Source organism: Danio rerio, chromosome 5 (genome assembly GCF_052040795.2).
Source record: "Danio rerio strain M-AB ecotype USA chromosome 5, GRCz13ab, whole genome shotgun sequence".
Classification (NCBI taxonomy): Eukaryota; Metazoa; Chordata; class Actinopteri; order Cypriniformes; family Danionidae; genus Danio; species Danio rerio.
Window position 1 is genome coordinate 73,272,130 of NC_141025.1, and position 17,892 is coordinate 73,290,021.

The 17,892-nt window shown below is 36.8% G+C and overlaps 1 protein-coding gene across 5 annotated transcripts in view; it reads left to right on the forward strand.

Annotated features, from left to right (window-relative positions):
- The window catches only part of jak2b (Janus kinase 2b), a 78,546-nt gene that overhangs the window by 6,226 nt on the left and 54,428 nt on the right, over positions 1-17,892 (forward strand). For 4 of the 5 annotated variants that reach the window (XR_015489927.1, XR_015489928.1, XR_015489929.1 and 1 more), the window contains 1 exon segment: positions 13,840-14,083. Coding sequence is in view for 2 of the 5 variants with exons in the window: in NM_131087.1 (NP_571162.1) it covers positions 13,882-14,083 (202 nt within the window). In the remaining 3 variants the exon portion in view is untranslated. 5 annotated transcript variants of the gene reach the window in all.

Genomic DNA, 17,892 nt, shown 5'->3' on the forward strand with positions numbered 1-17,892 from the left:
TCTTTGTGAATCTAGCCAATACTATTAGCTGAATTGAAACAAAATGCCTTTATTACACATGCATTCATTCATTTTTATTGAATTTTTATTGAAAATTAAATTTTCAATTTCCATTGAATTTTCATTCCAATATGGCCGCAGCGTGACTCTAGCTCAGTGGTCACCAAACTTGTTCCTGGAGGGCTGGTGTCCTGCGTATTTTAGATCCAACCCTAATCAAACACACCTTAACCAGCTAGTCAAGGTCTTACTAGGAATACTTGAAACATCCAGACAGATGTGTTGAAGCAAGTTGGAGCTAAACCCTGCAGGGACACCGGCCCTCCAGGACAGAGATTGGTGACCCCTGCTCTAGCAGCATCTTTCCCAAATCGCAATAGAGTGTTGCCTCTTGGTGGGTTTAAGCTCTTTGCTTTGTTTCTAGTCTAAATATCAAAAACAAAAATCTTCGACCAAGTAAAAATACTGTTTAGTTTTCACCGTCAGAAGAAATAAGTGAAAATTAAAAGATTTAGCTTGTTTTGTTAAATAATCTTTTCGCAATGAAATTGAGATATTTGGACTAGAAACGAGACATAAATTCTAAGTATGAAATGTTCTTTTTTTTTCCATAAATCATATAAAGTCCATTAAAATACAGTGGTTAAATACAAATCTGTAGCTCTTGGTTGAATATAATTCAGACTGGACATTGCATATCTTTGCAATGTGACTTTTGCGGATGCGCAGATTGCATTATCGATGTTGAAACGATATATTGTGCAGTTCTAATATACTGTTAATGATTTTTTTCAATATCAAGGCGAATTTGCTTTTTTAACAGCTGATTTTGCAGAATGTTGTGGTAATGATATTTTCTTATGACTTATTTAGGAAATTCTGTTCAAAAAGGTGGTAAATAATACATCAAAGCCTTTAAATTAATTTAGACAAATGCTCCAGACTTTGTTTTTAATATCTGAAAGAAAACAAACATATTTTAGACATTTTTAAACCAGGTTTTTTTGTGAATCACTAGGCCTGTGCAATTAATCGAAAATTCGGTTTCGATTTTGGCTTCTAACGATTATGAAAACCATTCATTGAGATAAACGATTATTACATCATATACCGCCCCCTCTCCAGTTATACACAGTGGCGCAAAAAGGGGGTATGCAGTATATGCAGTGCATAGGGGTGCCACACATGGGGGGGCGCCATTGTGCGAAAACTATTTTTGAAATTATCCATATTAAAAGTTTCAAATAATGTATATATTTTTTGTTACAAAAAGTTTATTTAGCATTTTATACGTGTATAATATTGTATTTTATTACATTAAAAAATCATTCCACCCCTCCCCCCATTTTTATACCATATACATGTTTTTATGAATTTATTATGTATCATATTGATTCATCAGACCTTTTGGTAACTTCTTAGCTCAAAACTATTTTATTTTAGCTACAAACAAAGTTATAACATTTCAATTAAATGGAACATTTCACACTGTTTGTTTCTGGGTTTTTTACACTAAACATTTGACAGTCTTTTTTATTTCACTTTTAGCAGTTTCAGTCAATTGTTCTTGCAAAGACAGACCTTCTGCCTCAGTCTGAATTAATTGAAGTAATTGCAATGTTCTTTTGCCCTTTAGGACTCCCATGTCTATCATTTTGTTTTGACAAATGTAGTACAAAAAGTCCAAAAGCAAGGCTAGTCAAGGTGCTATAATCATTTAGTAAGTGAAAATTAAATTGAGAAGAAATTTGGGGTGGTATGAGATGCATTTCTTTGCTACTTAACATGCTTAATGTAATTATACATTTTACTATACTTCAAACTATTTCAGTTGTGTTCAGAACTGCGAAACTGTTTTTTTTAAGCATATTGATATCTTTATGAAAAAATATCTTTAATTTATTGATGGAAATATTTTCCACATTTTATCACTTGCCTGTTATAAAATATAGTTGGATTGAAGGGGGGCGCGCAAAAGTTGAAGCCGCATACCCATCAGCAAATGTGCAGTTGCGCCCCTGGTTATACACATTTGTTGCTCTGCAAAGCTCAGTTTCACATGAATATGACTAAAAGCATGTCCTGCAATATAGCTTTTGCAGCACGGGATGCTCATCATTTATTGAAGTATTTCTAAACATAATAGTTTTAATAACTCCTCTCTAAGAACTGATTTCTTTTATCTTTGCTAACATTTTACTACATATTTTTCAAAATGCAAGCATTCAGATTCAAAGTGCGATTTAATTAGGGTAATTAGGCAAGTCATTGTATAACAGTAGTTTCTTCTGCAGACAATCAAAAACATGTTGCTTAAAGGGGCTAATAATATTGACCTTAAATTAGGTTTCAAAATATTTAAACCTGCTTTTATTCTAGCTAAAATAAAACAAATAACACTTTCTCCGGAAGAAAAAATATTATAGGATATGCTGTGAAAAAATCCTGAATCTGTCAAACATCATTTGGGATATATTTATTTAAAAAAAAAAAAAAGAAAAATTCTCAGGAGCGCTAATAAATTCATCTTGAACTGATAATCATTTTGAATAATCGTAATTACAATTATGACCAAAATAATCGTGATTATGATTTTTCCCCTAATCAAGCAGCTCTATGAATCCCCCATATGTATGTTTATGTGGAAAAACAAAACATATGCATGCAGTTCCAAAGTAACTCTGTTAAACCTCCGTCAGCTCAAATCAGCCTTTTCATCTTAACCATAAAAGTTAAAAACGGTCATGGTCGGAATAAAGCACGTGTTGTGTGGTTAGCTAGCAGAAAAGGTAATGTTTCATTTAAAAAAAAAAAAAGCAAATCTCCACAGGAAGTCAAGCACACTCACTTCTGTTTTCTGCTGCATTTAATCACCATGGTCTTTGCTTCTTCGCAGTTTCTGTTCTCTACATCTTTTTGTGCACTTCTAGAGTCAAAGTTCTTGAGTTTTGTAAAAGTGCAAGTGTTTTTCAGGCTTTCTAACACTGTGCCAGAAAACTTAAAAAGGCTTCCTCTAAAACAGCACGTCCGAATCCAAATATCGCTTCACATCCTGTCTACAGAGATGCCTTCATTTGATCAGTTTCTAATAGCAGTGATGATGGATAGTTCACTGCTCATGATATTTCAAAATCTTGTGTGTTAGATCAGTTCAGTAAGTTTGTCATATCTAGAGAGAAGTTAGTAATGTATTGTACTCTACGCAATCAGTTTTGTAAGGTGTCTGCGTGCGCAAATGCCTGCAAAGTCGTTGCCTGATGGAGCAACAAGTCTGCTGATTGCGCTTTCAGACATGGCCATTGACTTGTGCTGTTTGTACATGAGATGTCTGTATATTGATCAAGTTCAGAAGATAGAGAAAAGACCACAGAGCGTATAATTTGAAGCCAAGCCCTTGTGATATTTGTTTGTAACATTTACAACACAAACGATCAAAACTACTTGTTTAAAATGAGCTGAATCAACACAATTCTTAAATCTCTTGATTCATGTTCAGTCTAACTACATTTGTAAAACAATTATGTGAAGTAAATTGATTTGTGTTGGGACGACTTGAAGGAATTGTGCAGAACCCAGCATTTCTTTTTTACAGTGTACACTACCTGACAAAAGTCTTGTCGATCCCAGTTGTAAGAGCAACAAAAATTACTTGACTTAGTTGATTATTTGGTTGATTTTAATAATGAATCCTCAGTTGAAGACCTATAGAAACCTGCATAGACCTAACAGGGTTCAACGCTAAGGATTTTTTCTACTGGTCCGATCGGGCAAGTGGTTTAGATTTTTACTTGCCCTGCCAAAATTTTCACTGGCCCCTCCTAAAAAAAGGGAAGTTAATAGCTTTTTTTAAACCACATATTTTAAATAATGTGTCAAAAATAAAGTCTGTAAATCTAGAATTTCAATACTTAAAAAACAATTGTAAATATAAGTGTTATGCACACTGTTACGTGTTTATGATGTTAAATAATTAAAGGGATGATGCGTAACAATCAGTGAGTCTATTGATGCTGGGTGAATGAGGAGAAGACGCATATGCTTGATAAGTGAAACAAAAAAGTATTTATTAATGGATAATTTCAAACAATGAATGTAAGATGGAAGATAAATGTAATTTTTAAATAATTGAATTAACTAAAGAAAAATAGGAGTGTTGCCAAAACAAAGAAATAAATATAACAAAACGAACTAACTAAACCCCAACCCACTAAACTGACTGAACAAAGAAAATTGTAGAAACAAAACCGTAATCTTCAGCACGTAGCTTAACTAAACTTCTTAACTTCCAAACACAAGTACACATGTGGCAACGCCTCCAAAAACTAACTAATACAAAATTTTACTAAGCTGCTCGAAATGCTAGAATTCTCGTAAAGTACACACTGTTAGCCATTAGCAAAACAAGATCTCAGGTAATCCAATTCTCATAAAGATCGTTCAAAATCTCACTAAACATTAACAAGAGCAGCACAAGTTTAACTGATAAATCAGGATAAACAGGGAGAAAACTAGAAAATAGCACTCGCAAACAAATCAAGCGGATCAATCAAACAAACAGTCCGGCCGACACAAGTGAGGAGATTGGCAGGCCAAGCGCTCCTCCTGAACAGCGCAAGCGCACCGGTTTTATACTGCGCGGACCCGATCCTTATTGGCGCGCCGATTTAGTGACGAAGGTGAATGACAGCTCACCCGACCAATGGTAGCACACCTGAAACAGGATAGGACCACAACAAGAGAGAGAAAGAGAGAGAGAGAGAGAAGAGCGCACAAGCAGAAAACAACAAAAAATACTACAAAACATACGTGAAACGTAACAACACAAAAAGAGCAGTATGGAAAATGTGGAGGCATTTTATTGCAGTTTGAAATTATTTAACAAAAGGTGGCTGACTTGTCAAACTGACGGCAAACTATGCATAACATCACTTCACTTTTATTTTGTCGTGTTGTTTCCACGTAAATGTCTACTTCCAACACGTTAGAGACAGACATTTTCGTTTAGCCTTTTAATTTGATGTTGCCGCCATGTTGCTGTTTCTACGCTGTACCGGTTGTTACCAGGTTGCAAAGAAAAAATAGCATGGTCAAATCAATCAGATAAGACGAATCGGAAAGCAATATGTTGTTTACTACATTACAGAGAAGGTAGCATTTAAAGATTTAAAAGCACAAACTTAAAATGCACGCAACTGACAAATAGTGAAAGACAAATTAAATGTTAGTGACAAGGCAGCACTGTCCCAATCGGGCCAGTAATGATCCAGTCTACTGTCCCAAGTGTCTCTCACGCTGGCCCTGGGCCACCGGACAGTCCTTATTGTTGAGCCCTGCCTAAGATTTTCAGAGAAATCAGTCAAGTTTGATGAAGGAAAAATCATGGTTTGAGGTTACATTCAGGATGGGGGTGTGCAAGAGATGTGCAGAATGGATGGCAACATCAACATCCTGTGGTATCAAGACATGTGTGCTGCCCATTGCATTACAAACCACAGGAGAGGGCAAATTCTTCAGCAGGATAGCACTCCTTCTCATACTTCAGCCTCCACATCAGTTCTTGAAAGCAAAAAAGGTCAAGGTGCTCTAGAATTGGCCAGTTCATTCACCAGATATGAACCTTATTGAGAAGGTCTGGGGTAAGATGGAGGCATTGAAGATGAATCCAAAGAGTCTTGATGAGCTCTGGGAGTCCTGCAGGAACGCTTTCTTTGACACTCCAGATGACTTTATTAATAAGTGATTTGAGTCATTGCAGAGATGTATGGATGCAGTTGTCCAAGCTCATGGGAGTCATACACAATATTCATTATTGATTGCAATGACTTTATTTTCTACTGTACATTATTTCTGTTAAATGACAAGACTTTTGTCTGGGCAAAGTCAGACTTTACTGTCCTAATTATAAATTATTCAAAATCAAGGCAAGATCATATTTTGTTTTGGTCTAATAAGCATCATCTAGAGGCCTTTACCTCTTATATAAGCCACTTCTGATACCAAATAATCTATTAGAAGTCAAATCATTATTTTTTGTTCCTAAAACTTGGTTAGGCGTACTTTGTCAAGTAGTGTGCAAATTAGCGACTGATATTCACTCCATAAAGTCTTCCTGCTTGTTCAAACTATACTTATTTAAAATGAGCTGAAATGTATGACTTTATTAATAATACATTTTTCTAAAATGTAAATTTGTTTCGTCCTTGCTAAAATTGTTTTTCCTATGTAATTGTGTCTGATGATAGGTAAAAATATTTTTCAAAATGTACATTTGTCTCGAGCTTTGTAAAAGTGTTTTACACTTTGTAATGTTGTTTTGGTCACCATAAACTTTGTTCACGCCACGTACTCCACAGCACAAATTTACCGCTGTCATCAAGAACAACAACTTTCCCCCGCGTCACTCCCGGTGCGTGGTACATTCCCTTTCCATAAGGAATCTGTAATTGTAAATTTGTTTCGGGATTTGTAAAAGTGTTTTGCGTCTCGTTAATTTTTTTCTAAAATGTAAATTTGTTTCGTCCTTGGTAAAATAGTTTTTCCTATGTAATTGTGTCTGATGATAGGTAAAAATGTTTTTCAAAATGTAAATTTGTCTCAAGCTTTGTAAAAGTGTTTTACACTTTGTAATGTTGTTTTGCACTTCCCGGCCACAGTACAAATGACACAATTGTAGAGTTTTTTTTTTTTTTGAAACCACTTAATTGTTCTATGTTCAATCCACCTAAATTTGTTAAATTAACTTAATTGATTTGATTTGGGTCAACATGAATGACTGGTGTGGATTTTTTACAGTGATTTATTTATTGATTTATTTTTTATACAGATTAGTAGCTTTAATGTAAAATATGCTGGGTTTCACAGATCCTTCATGTCTTCCCAACCAGATAGATTAACTTGATTGTTTTTACAAATTGAAGTTAGTTGAACTTAAAACAATTAAGCAGTCCCAAAATAACTAAAAAAATATGTTAATCCAGCTCATTTTAAATGAGTAGTTTAAATGGAGTCATTTTTTAAAGTGTTGTTTGAGAGGATTTCGGTCTGACAGGCTTTGAGTATACGGTAACACTTTACAGTAAGGTTCATTAGTTAATGCATTTACTAACATGAACTCATCATGAACAACACATGTACAGCATTTATTATTCATAATTGAACATTTACTAATGCATTATTAACATTCAAGTCCATGCTTGTTAACATTAGTTAATGCACCATGAGTTAACATGAACTAACAATGAACAACTGTGTTTTCATTAACTAACGTTAACTAGCATGAACAAATACAGTAGTAAATGTATTGTTCATTGTTTGTTCATGTTAGTAAATGCATTAATTAACATTAACTAATGAACCTTTTTGTAAAGTGTGACCGAGTATACTGTTGTTTCAGTCACGACAAGTGTTATCGAAGGGTTCGCTATGCCTGGTTTCGCTGACACCATGAAGCCCTTTTATTATTTTTTTTCTACCTTCCATGTACGAATGTGTTGTTGCGGTGCCTTCATCCCACAGAGGATTCCTAAATATAGAAAGGGCACGAGGGGAATCTGAATGCATGCGACTGTGCAAACAGTATGACTCCGTTTATTATAATAAATAAACACAATCAAGGTTCATGTGCAGTGCAATAGCACAATTCTGCAGTCACATTGAGCGCGGTTTAGGTTAAAGTCAACGTCTGTTTGTGTGATGTCAATCAGAATCTTGTAAAATATGATCAATTGGTCAAGGCCTTGTTGTATTGCGCTGTAAAATAAAGAACTCTAGGGCCAGTTTAGTTGAAAGAATGACATTTCGTTTTCTTGGAGAACATTTCATAATCTTCTGTTGGCCTTTGTGTACTTTTTTATGTTGCCATAGCAGACTGCAGCAGTGATGACAGCCCCTGTGTCTTACTATAATGCAGTTCCTCATGTTCTGTATGATATGGGATTGCAATGTTCACAAAGCCTTTTAGATTTGTTTTTGGTCCTTTTGTTAAAACCATCAACCCTATAAAAACTTGAGGAATTTTGATTTTATTGGGACACTTCACTTTTTCCTTGCCCAGGTCACCCACATGTTGAAGAGGTTTTTCAATCCATTCAGCTAATCTGCAGGTCTAGCGGGAGCAATTTTAGCTTAGCTTGGCATAAATCATTGAATCGGATTAGACCATTAGCATAATTTTCCTATTTAAAGTTGGACTCTTTTTATAGTTACATCATGTATTAAGACTGATGTAAAATGAAAAGTTGCTATTTTTTTCTAGATTGTTATGGCTAGGAACTATTCTTCTTTTCTGTCATAATAATGAAGGAACTTTGCCGCTGTACCATGGCTGCAGTAGGTGCAATGATATCACGCAGTTCTGTTACCTAGCACAATATATCGCTTTAGCATCGATTTAACAGTGTGCGCATCTGCAATAATCACATGGCAAGATTTTCAATGTTAAGTCTGAATTATAGTAGATCAAAAACCTACAGAACACACATGGTTTGTAGAGTCACTGCTAAACTATAGTAGTGTTATCAAAAAGTATCGAATTCGGTAACAGTAGGTACTGACATTTTAAAAACGTCCATTTCTCGTTAACAATTAAGCACATTCTTAAACACCACTGATTGTGTATTGCTCTCACATGCTCAACAGATGTGACTGTGATTGGCCGTTAAGGTAATCAGTCCACCGCTGTTCATAGAGTGTATCTTTCTGTATTCCACATCAACGCTATCTTTCTATATTCCAGTATTGTGGCAATACTATGATAGAGTGAGTTTCTCATTTGCGTGTGTTTTTAAGGCCAGTATTTCCAGAGAGTTGAAAATATTTGGGCACAAAAAAGTATGATGTTTGGAGGTGTAATAGAGATTAATTTTATTTAATTACCTTAAAGCTGGATTTATACTTTTACGCGGCGCCACATCGCGCACCTGTGTTGACTGCCGCACGCACCTCACAAAGTGGATAAGGCTTTTATACTAGCCACGTTCGCCGTTGTGATATTCATTAAAACGACAGGGGGGCGGTCAAAAGAAACTGACCATAAAGTCAGACGGATAAACCGAGAAGTAGAACATTTCCGGAACTACATCACATTAATATCGTTCCAGATTTTTTAGCACATTTTTTTTAAAATAAATTATTTTAATGATTATAAGGATTTTTAAAACCATTCCAGACTTTTTGAATCAAACTTTGAAGTTTCACTTGCTTTTATTCATATCTCGGACAGTTTTACCTATTAAAATTTATTAAAATATTAATCACAACAGAACATGGGTTGCTCTACAAATAGATATTTTTTATTATGGCAAGAATAAAAGCAAAAAAAGTACACTTACTAAAAATACAGATGTTTTTTTTTTTTTTAGATTTAGCCCGTTCCACAATTGACACATTACTGTCTGGCTAGTTTCTGTTCTATACGTATGCTAAAAAGGCAGCAATGGTCCAACATTCCTGACCATTATCACCATTAAAGCCTTAAAAAACAGGGCATCAGTATATTGTAAGGTTCAAAGATTCCTTTCCAGTCATCAAAGAAATAATGTGTTCCTTCATTATAGTTTTGTAACTATTACATTATTTTAAATTCAAAATCGTAATACAAACATCAGTGAAAAGCCTATGAATGGTGGAAGAACATATTTCTGTAATTGTATACATGGGTCTCCACCTTTGCCACTGTCTCTTTTAGCTTTAACAATCTTATGCCTCAGGTTTTTCCTAACTTTTTATCAAAAACATTCCTCTGCTGTTATAATTTCTAGCCAAGAATCATTAATCATCTGGTTATCTCTATGATCACGGATCATAAAGATGTCTGCACAGTCGTACTGTTTCAGACAAAATCTTTTCAAAGTGTTTCATATTCAACTGGTATCAAACACGGCGCCGGGCGAACTGTTTGCTCGAGTCTCAAAAAAAAATCATGTGTTCCGCCAGCTGTAGTCATGTCGCGTGCACCCAAAGCGAACCTCGCAAACACCATGATGACGTCAAATTCGCTGCGTGTACTCAAGCGAACTAGCGGATGCGTCGGGTATAAACCATGCTTAATAACAAAAAAAGTTTTCCTTAGAATTTTTGTCTCGTTTCTAGTCCAAATATCTACATTTCAAAGCCAAAACAAGATTATTTTCCTTTCGACATTGGCAGATAATTTAGCTTGTTTTAAAGAAAAACTTTTAATTTTGTATTTATTTCCTGTGAAGTTCAAAATAAAACAGCATTTGTACTTGATATAAGACACTTTTTTAGATGCATCAACTAGAAACAGGACAAAGCAAAAGTCAATTTTAGTACATGAAAAGTGTTAGACAACACAGAAAATTGTCAAATAGATGGAATAAATATATAGCTATTAAAAAAAATCTTGTGAAACTGTATTCGAATCGCAATATTTGTTGCAGAAAAATAAGACATCAGAAAAAAATCTGATTCTTCCAATGTGGTGCAGCCCTACTAGTAACCTAGCAAGGGACACTGTGCCTGCTGCAAACATGGCATGGCAGCAAATTCCCTTGATTATTCTAAACCCCAGAGACCTTCGTTCATCTTCAGTACACAAGTTGAGATATATTTGATGTGCCCACGCTTTATTTCAAACAGGATGTCACACATGGGCATCCGGGCTGTACATTAGCAGAGCAACAGAAAGCTGTTAGATTTCATCTGAAATATCATAATTTGACCTATGAAGATGAACGAAGGAAGTCTGGGTTAATTATGAACTAAATTTCACACAGAAAAAAAAATTGCTATTATCTTAATCTTAATTATCTTAATATTATTACACTCGCCTCAGGCCATTCATGATTTCATCTTGCGCCTCATGAAATGCAATGAACATGTCATGGCTTTTTGCAGTCTCTCAAGACAGTTCTGGAAGGTATAATACTGAAACACTGATGGACTTTGGCTAGAAGATTTCAGAAGAACTAAAACAACATTTGAGATATTTAGCAATGTTGTTGGTCAACTGGTTTGTCTATTATTGCCGTATCATTGTACCTATAATCCAAATCACATGGCTTTTGTTTTGATGTACATACTGGGATTTATTCGGTAAATGTGTTTCCATGGCATACCCAATTGAATATCCGTTGTTGTTTGACATTTACAACCTTAATTGCATTATTATATGTTTGGGAATGTACAGAACAGTAGTTTATTTGATCTCTTATCCTCTCTGTGAGCGATACCTGTAATCAGAGTGAAAGTTCCTAGTCGTTAAATCGAGGCGTTGTATTGGATGTTATTAGATTGGTATTTCTGGAATGATGATGGCTCTCCTGCTAATACTTTTGCTTTTGATATTCTTAACATATCACAAAACCATTTAATGAACTGAAAATGGATTCTTTTTAGGGATGGGATGGTTCACATAGGGCTGGGAAAATATGGGCAAAAAATCATATCTCTGTATTTTTAGGAGGACCAGGGCAGTCATCCCTCCCTAGTCAAAAGTGACATTTTGTGTCTGCCGGTGTGTTTACTTGCGGGAGTTCCATTGGCATTTTTTTTCCGCACGTCAATTTTGACCAATCAAAAAGCAGTTTAGGAAATGCGTTCAATAACATCTGGCCAATGAGTGATGTGGGTTTTGTCACATGACTGTATTTTGGTTCTTTTCAACTAATTCAGACCAAAGCAATCAGTGTGGTTTGGAAGGGACCCAAAACCGGCAGAAAATGCTGAAAATTTGTCGTCCTTGGTCCGGACCAACTGAACCGAACCACAGATGTGAAAGCACCCTTAGTCTTTTTGTCATTTTGGAAATTGTTTGTTTTTATTGAGATATTGTTTAAAATGTTACTTTTCGAAGGGGGTGTACTCATTTATGCTGAGAGCACTATATTTATTTTTTATACATTTATAGTATAATATTTTAACTCATTTAAATTAATATTTTGATTTATTTAACGTTAGTATCTCGTACACTACATGGTTGAGTGTGTAAGGGCAAAGTTTATAGTATGTCATTTGGGATGCAACTTTTGTCTCTCAGTTTTGGGTAAACCCCCAAAAACTGAAAATATCATCTGTTTGTATTAGTAGATCATCTTGGCCACATCTTCCTTTCAAAATGCATTGAGTTGCCGCTATGTTGTCGGCTTGTTCAATAATTGTCCTAATAAGATTTTCTGTTTACCGTTTGTAGCTGCCCTTTGGTTTCCATGAACGAGACAGAGAGTTTCTGACGGGTGCTTGATTCTTTATTATGCTCAAGACAAGAGCCATTAAACTTTCATTGCGTAGCACCGTGAAACTACACAAAGAAACAACAAAAATCAATAAAAACAACTCGTATACAGAATAATATGACAAATAAAGATATAATGTACAGAGCGACATATAAAAGTGAAACAATGAAGTATATGAAGACAGTTTGAGCTCACGATTAACATATACATACAAATGAACTCATGTGGCTTAAATATTAACTTCACATACCTCGCTCCGCTTTCCCAAAGGGTTCTATTAAATAAATTGTGCAGGATTAAGCCTCCTTTTTCCATAAAACGCACAGCAACGTGTCTTCTCTTCGCTCACGCTAGCATGATTAACCTATTAGGCCCCGTTTACACTAGTGCGTTTTAGTTTTAAAACGGCGTTTTAGAATGAAAACGATCCGCGTCCACACTCGCGTTTTACCCAGCATTTCTGAACTGCCCTCCGTCCACACCAAAACGCTAAAAACGCACATCACGTGACCACACAAGCACACTTTGGCAAGCGCTGCAGCCCATCTACCCAGATGAGAGCTGTGCTAGTCGGACTTCTCATCAAGCATCTCCCGTTGGATCTAATCTCACTATATTTATTAAACGTGATATTTCATTCATCTTGTTGTCTTTATCTTACGACATATTCCCTGACTTTGGGCATTGGAATCTATTACTTGTTCTCAGGTAACGTGTTTTGGCTGAGCGCAAAGATAAGTTAATGATTAATGTAAGCACGTAGCCTACATTCTGTATATTGACTGATCGCTTGCCTTTATTTCCTATAATGTGTAAACTTATTGTATGTTATACTTTTATAATGGCCATTATCGATTATTAAAACTGATATTTAGCAAAAGAAAGGGTATGTTTCGTATTTTCACTGAAATTGAAAGGAGACAGTTATCGGCTCCGTTTTGTTATAAATATCCACACTGTGAAGATGATGCTCATTATGCAGCACGACGCCTCAACATTTCTGCATTAAAATGAAAATAGGCAGTTCCTTAAATCATGTTGACATTTTATTGTTGAGAAAGTGAAACAACGTAGCCAGGGTGATGTAAATGAAGTTATAAAGTACACTGTTCCCTTTGAAGATTGACGCGTGTCCTCGGTATAGTCTGTTTTCCATATCAAACTGAGAAGAGACTGCAGCCTTGATCAAACTTGCGAAGTCTGAACTTACACGGAGAAGATGCAGGACTGAACTGTGTGTGTTAGGCTACTTAATATTGAGGAAAAGCCCCAATCAGAGAGGCGAATGTCTGCAGCCCCGCCTCCGTTTTCAGATGTCTCCGTTTTCCATCATCCACACTGAGACGGAGCAGCAGCGTTTCAGAATGAAAACGGCCTCTCCTGCGGTTTCGAAACGCTCCGTTTTCGACGCTAGAGAACTCCGGTGTAGTGTGGACGGATGGCGTAACTGTAGCAAAACTTATGCGTTTTCAAACTAAAACGCATTAGTGTAAACGGGGCCTTAGTCACCTAGGCTACCGAAACACGTGACATGCTCTGATGCTCTACAATTATTTAAAGTGATTTAATGATTTAGTGGTCACTTACACCGTTGGATTAATAATCTGTCATCCATTGATTTACTGGTATTCTCTTCCTCTATCAGGTGAATGTTGCTGCTCTATTTCTCATCTCTTGAGTCTCTGTGATGGACATGGAGACAGCTGTCTGTGAGCCTCATTACCAGAATGGTGACGTCCACCACGAGGATCCTTGTCCAAAGCAGCCCACCGTTCTCAAGATCCACCTGTACCATAGCAGCCGGAGCGACGCCGACTCCAGCCCGATCTGTTACCCGCCTGGAGAGTACATCACAGAGCAGCTCATCATCCACGCTGCCAAGGAGAGCGGTCAGTCACGCATGATAGAAAATGCAGAATTCGTAGACAAGAATTACAGTCAAGCCAAATATTATTCTGGCTACTTCATTTCTGTTTATTCGCTAGAGTGGTTATAAAATATAACAATAGCTGTATCCGAAATTGCTCCCTATACCCTTAAAAAGTGCATATACAGGGGTTGGACAATGAAACTGAAAGGCTATGAAGGTTTAATTAGCAGAGTAATAGCACAGTTTTGCTTAAAATATTGCAATGCACACAACATTATGGGTGAAATATAGGATGAGCAATACACACAGCAATACTGGTAAAAGAGTGGCTTGATGAACCTAAAAGTGAACATTTCGCATGGCCTGCACAGTCACCTGAACCTAACATTATTGAGCCACTAAGGCCCCGTTTACACTGCCAGTTAAATGTGACCCAATTCTGATTTTTTGCTGATATGTGACACAGATCGGATCTGTTCTATGACCGTGTAAGCAGGAAAAAAACGCATGCATTGGGATATTCAGAGATCGGTTTCAGGCCTCCTTCATATGTGGAAATAAATCAGATATAGATCGGATATGTGACAATACGACTGTCATGTAAACAGGCAGATCAGATTTATTGAGGCATTCCGTTCTTTACATCATTAAACTTGCAGCAATGTGGTGCTTCTCCACGGTTTAATGACAGAAAGAAGAGCGTGTGTGGAGATGCCGATGCGGTAAACAACATCAGAGGAAACACCGAGGAGGAAAGTGGTCTGTCGGCACAATTTGCTCCCACCAGACCTGAGATCTCTCTCGTACCCACAAATTCCTCTGAATGGTGGAGGACATCATAAAGCATATAAACCATAAGCGCAAGCTGCGATGACGGCCCTTTCCCACCTCCGCCTCAAAATCATTTTAAAGTTGGGCGAACTTCATGTTGTAACGCTTGCTTTTTGTCGCTATTAATACACGCACTGCGGGCTACACATAGAATAACTTTATTCTCTCCAACACCAGTGCGCACACAGGCAAAGCCTACATCTTCAACCACACACACACACACACACACACACACACATCAGGGCCATACCATTACATAAACTGCGTGGGGGTAAATCTGGACTAAACCATTCACTGCTTATACTACACTTTGCATATTTCGCAGAGCTAAAAACAAGACCATTTTTTCCATCGTGGCTAGTGTGGCACAGATGCTAGAACTGGCCTTTATGCATGCGCGACATCGTAAATTGTATGGAAAGTGTAAACGCATGAATTGGATATGGGTCAAAATTAAAACAATGTGTAAACAGACAGGCAAACAAATCAGATATAGGTAACAAATCGGAATTGGGCATCAAGACCTGACAGTGTAAATGGGGCCTTAGGTGTTTTGGAGGAGCGAGTCAGGAAAGGTTTTTCTCCACCAGCAACATGTAGTGACTGGGCCACTAATTGATGGTGTATTAGCCGTGAAAGGAGGCCCTAAACTATACTGAGGGCCTACTCGCACTATGCCATCCGTACCGTGCCCTGGCCCGTTTCCCGGATCGTTTGAGAAGTGCGAGTGCGCTGAATCGGGCTCAAGCACGGTTCACTTGGCCGACCCTGGCCCGGTTGGATGAGGTGTGCCTGAGCGCGGTTCACTTGGGCTTTGGCACGGTACGCTTGTGTGTAAGTGCAAAACGCGACAAAGTCCGAAACTGAAAGCGAGACGTGACTTTTAAGGGGCTGTTTCATATACATTTATTAATCATTCTTACTGTTCAGTGAACGCAAACTGCCGTCGTTTATTAAAGACGAGAACTCACAGCACGACAGCTGCGCGGCTTCAGCAGACCTCCTCATTCCTGCAGCACGAGAGCTTTATGATTGTTTATGAGCGCCAAAAGTGGCGGATCTGTTCGGCGAAATATCTGACTGCGTGTCACCGCATCCCTAAGGACTGTTTGGCGAAATATTTGACTGCATGAAATAACTAGAGAAATCTCCACTGTGCTGCTGAGTGAGAGAGCGCTTCTCACTGAACAGCGCAGCAGCGACGATGTAAGCGTGCCGAGGCCCATTTGTGGTGTGAGTGCGGGCCGTCGAGGGAGACAGGAGGGGGGACAAGCGTGCTTTGGCCCGGTTCGAGGCAACTGTACCTAGTGTGAGTACGGCCTAATAAACTATTGTGGTCTAAAACCAGGCGTTTCATTGTGCAATCCATATATATAACATTTTGCATGGCCTGCACAGTCACCAGACCCGAATATTATTGAGCCACTTAGGTGTTTAGGAGGAGTGAGTCAGGAAAGGTTTTCCTCCACCAGTAACATGTAATGACCTGGCCACTATTCTGCAAAAAGAATGGCTTTAAATCCCTCCGGCCACTGTGCAGGACTTGTAACTGACATTCCCAATAATAATTAATGCTGTATTGGCCCTAAAAGGGGGTCCTAAACTATACTAATGAACTATTGTGTGGTGGTCTAAAACCAGGCGTTTCATTGTGCAATCGATATAATTCTTAATTTTTTATTTTTTAAAGGGATTAGCCATTTATAGGTGGCTGTTCTTAAGTGCAAATAATCAATCCCACAATGCACCATAAAAATGAGTGTACTCGTAACCCATAAATATGCTGCATTCCAGTCCAATTTTCTATGCTCTTCATAATTCATCCGAGGAATGGATTAACCAGCACAAACAAAACTGCATCCCTTCCAGTGTAGTCTGCGCTCTAATTCACTTACTTGTTTTCATTCACTTTTTCAAGTGGACTAATGTAGGGAACAGTGAATGAGGGGAATAGGAAAAGTGCTTTCAGATCAAGCGATTTCTGTTTAAGCATCACCCAGATTCTTTGCTATAAATTCCTTCTATGGCATTTATAGCAAAGGAGACGTGACTATCTAAAGGAGACGTGACTGTGAAAAACGTTCCGCGTCAAGACTATTTATCAGTCGCTTGGTGTCTGCTTTGGTTTTTGTGCACCGAGTGCCCTGTCCACTGTGAAATGTCATTTCATTCATATTGTGACGCTCACTGCTGTATATTAAACACAAATTGTGTCGGCACACATTTTTCCATTTAAGTTTGACCGGAAATAGGGCTTGTTACTGAAAACATGTCACTCTCTTCATGGTTAGAGCACAGCACTAAAATATATTTTCCCCCAAATAAGGTTGGTATATTTTTAGGGCTAGATTTTAATCACATAAATGAAAAAAATCTTACAAAGCCCAAACTTATAAATTAGAATATGTATTTGATGATTGTTTGTTTGAATAGCTTTTTTTTTCAATATTTTAACTATATTCTTCATATCTTAAGTTTGAAATCTTTTATATTTGGTCTTTTTTTATCTTTATAGCTGTAACTTATATTTCTATATCTAAAATTGTCTGTTTTTTTACGTATTATACTCTATAATTTAGATTCTTATTGATAATATTTCTTTTAAGGTAACGTGGTTTAATAAGCATATTGGACTGTGTATATGACATAAAATTTGAATTTAATATTTATAGGTTGAAGATGAGTTTTATTTTCAAATATCAAGACAATAAAAGTGTTACAAAAACATAATTACTATTATACATTTTTGAGTGTAACATTACTTGTATACCAAATCTTTTCAGGCATATTTAGAATAACAAATCATTTATTTACATATTGAAATATTTTTTTCATCAAGTACCACCTCAGAAAAAATTGTCTCTGCAAGTACCACCATAATGACAAGGCAAATTAATTCCTATATTTAAGAATATTTATTATTGTTGGCCACTTTAAACATTATAAATAATTTAAACATTAACACTGTACTGTGCTTATAGGTAAATAAAATAAAAT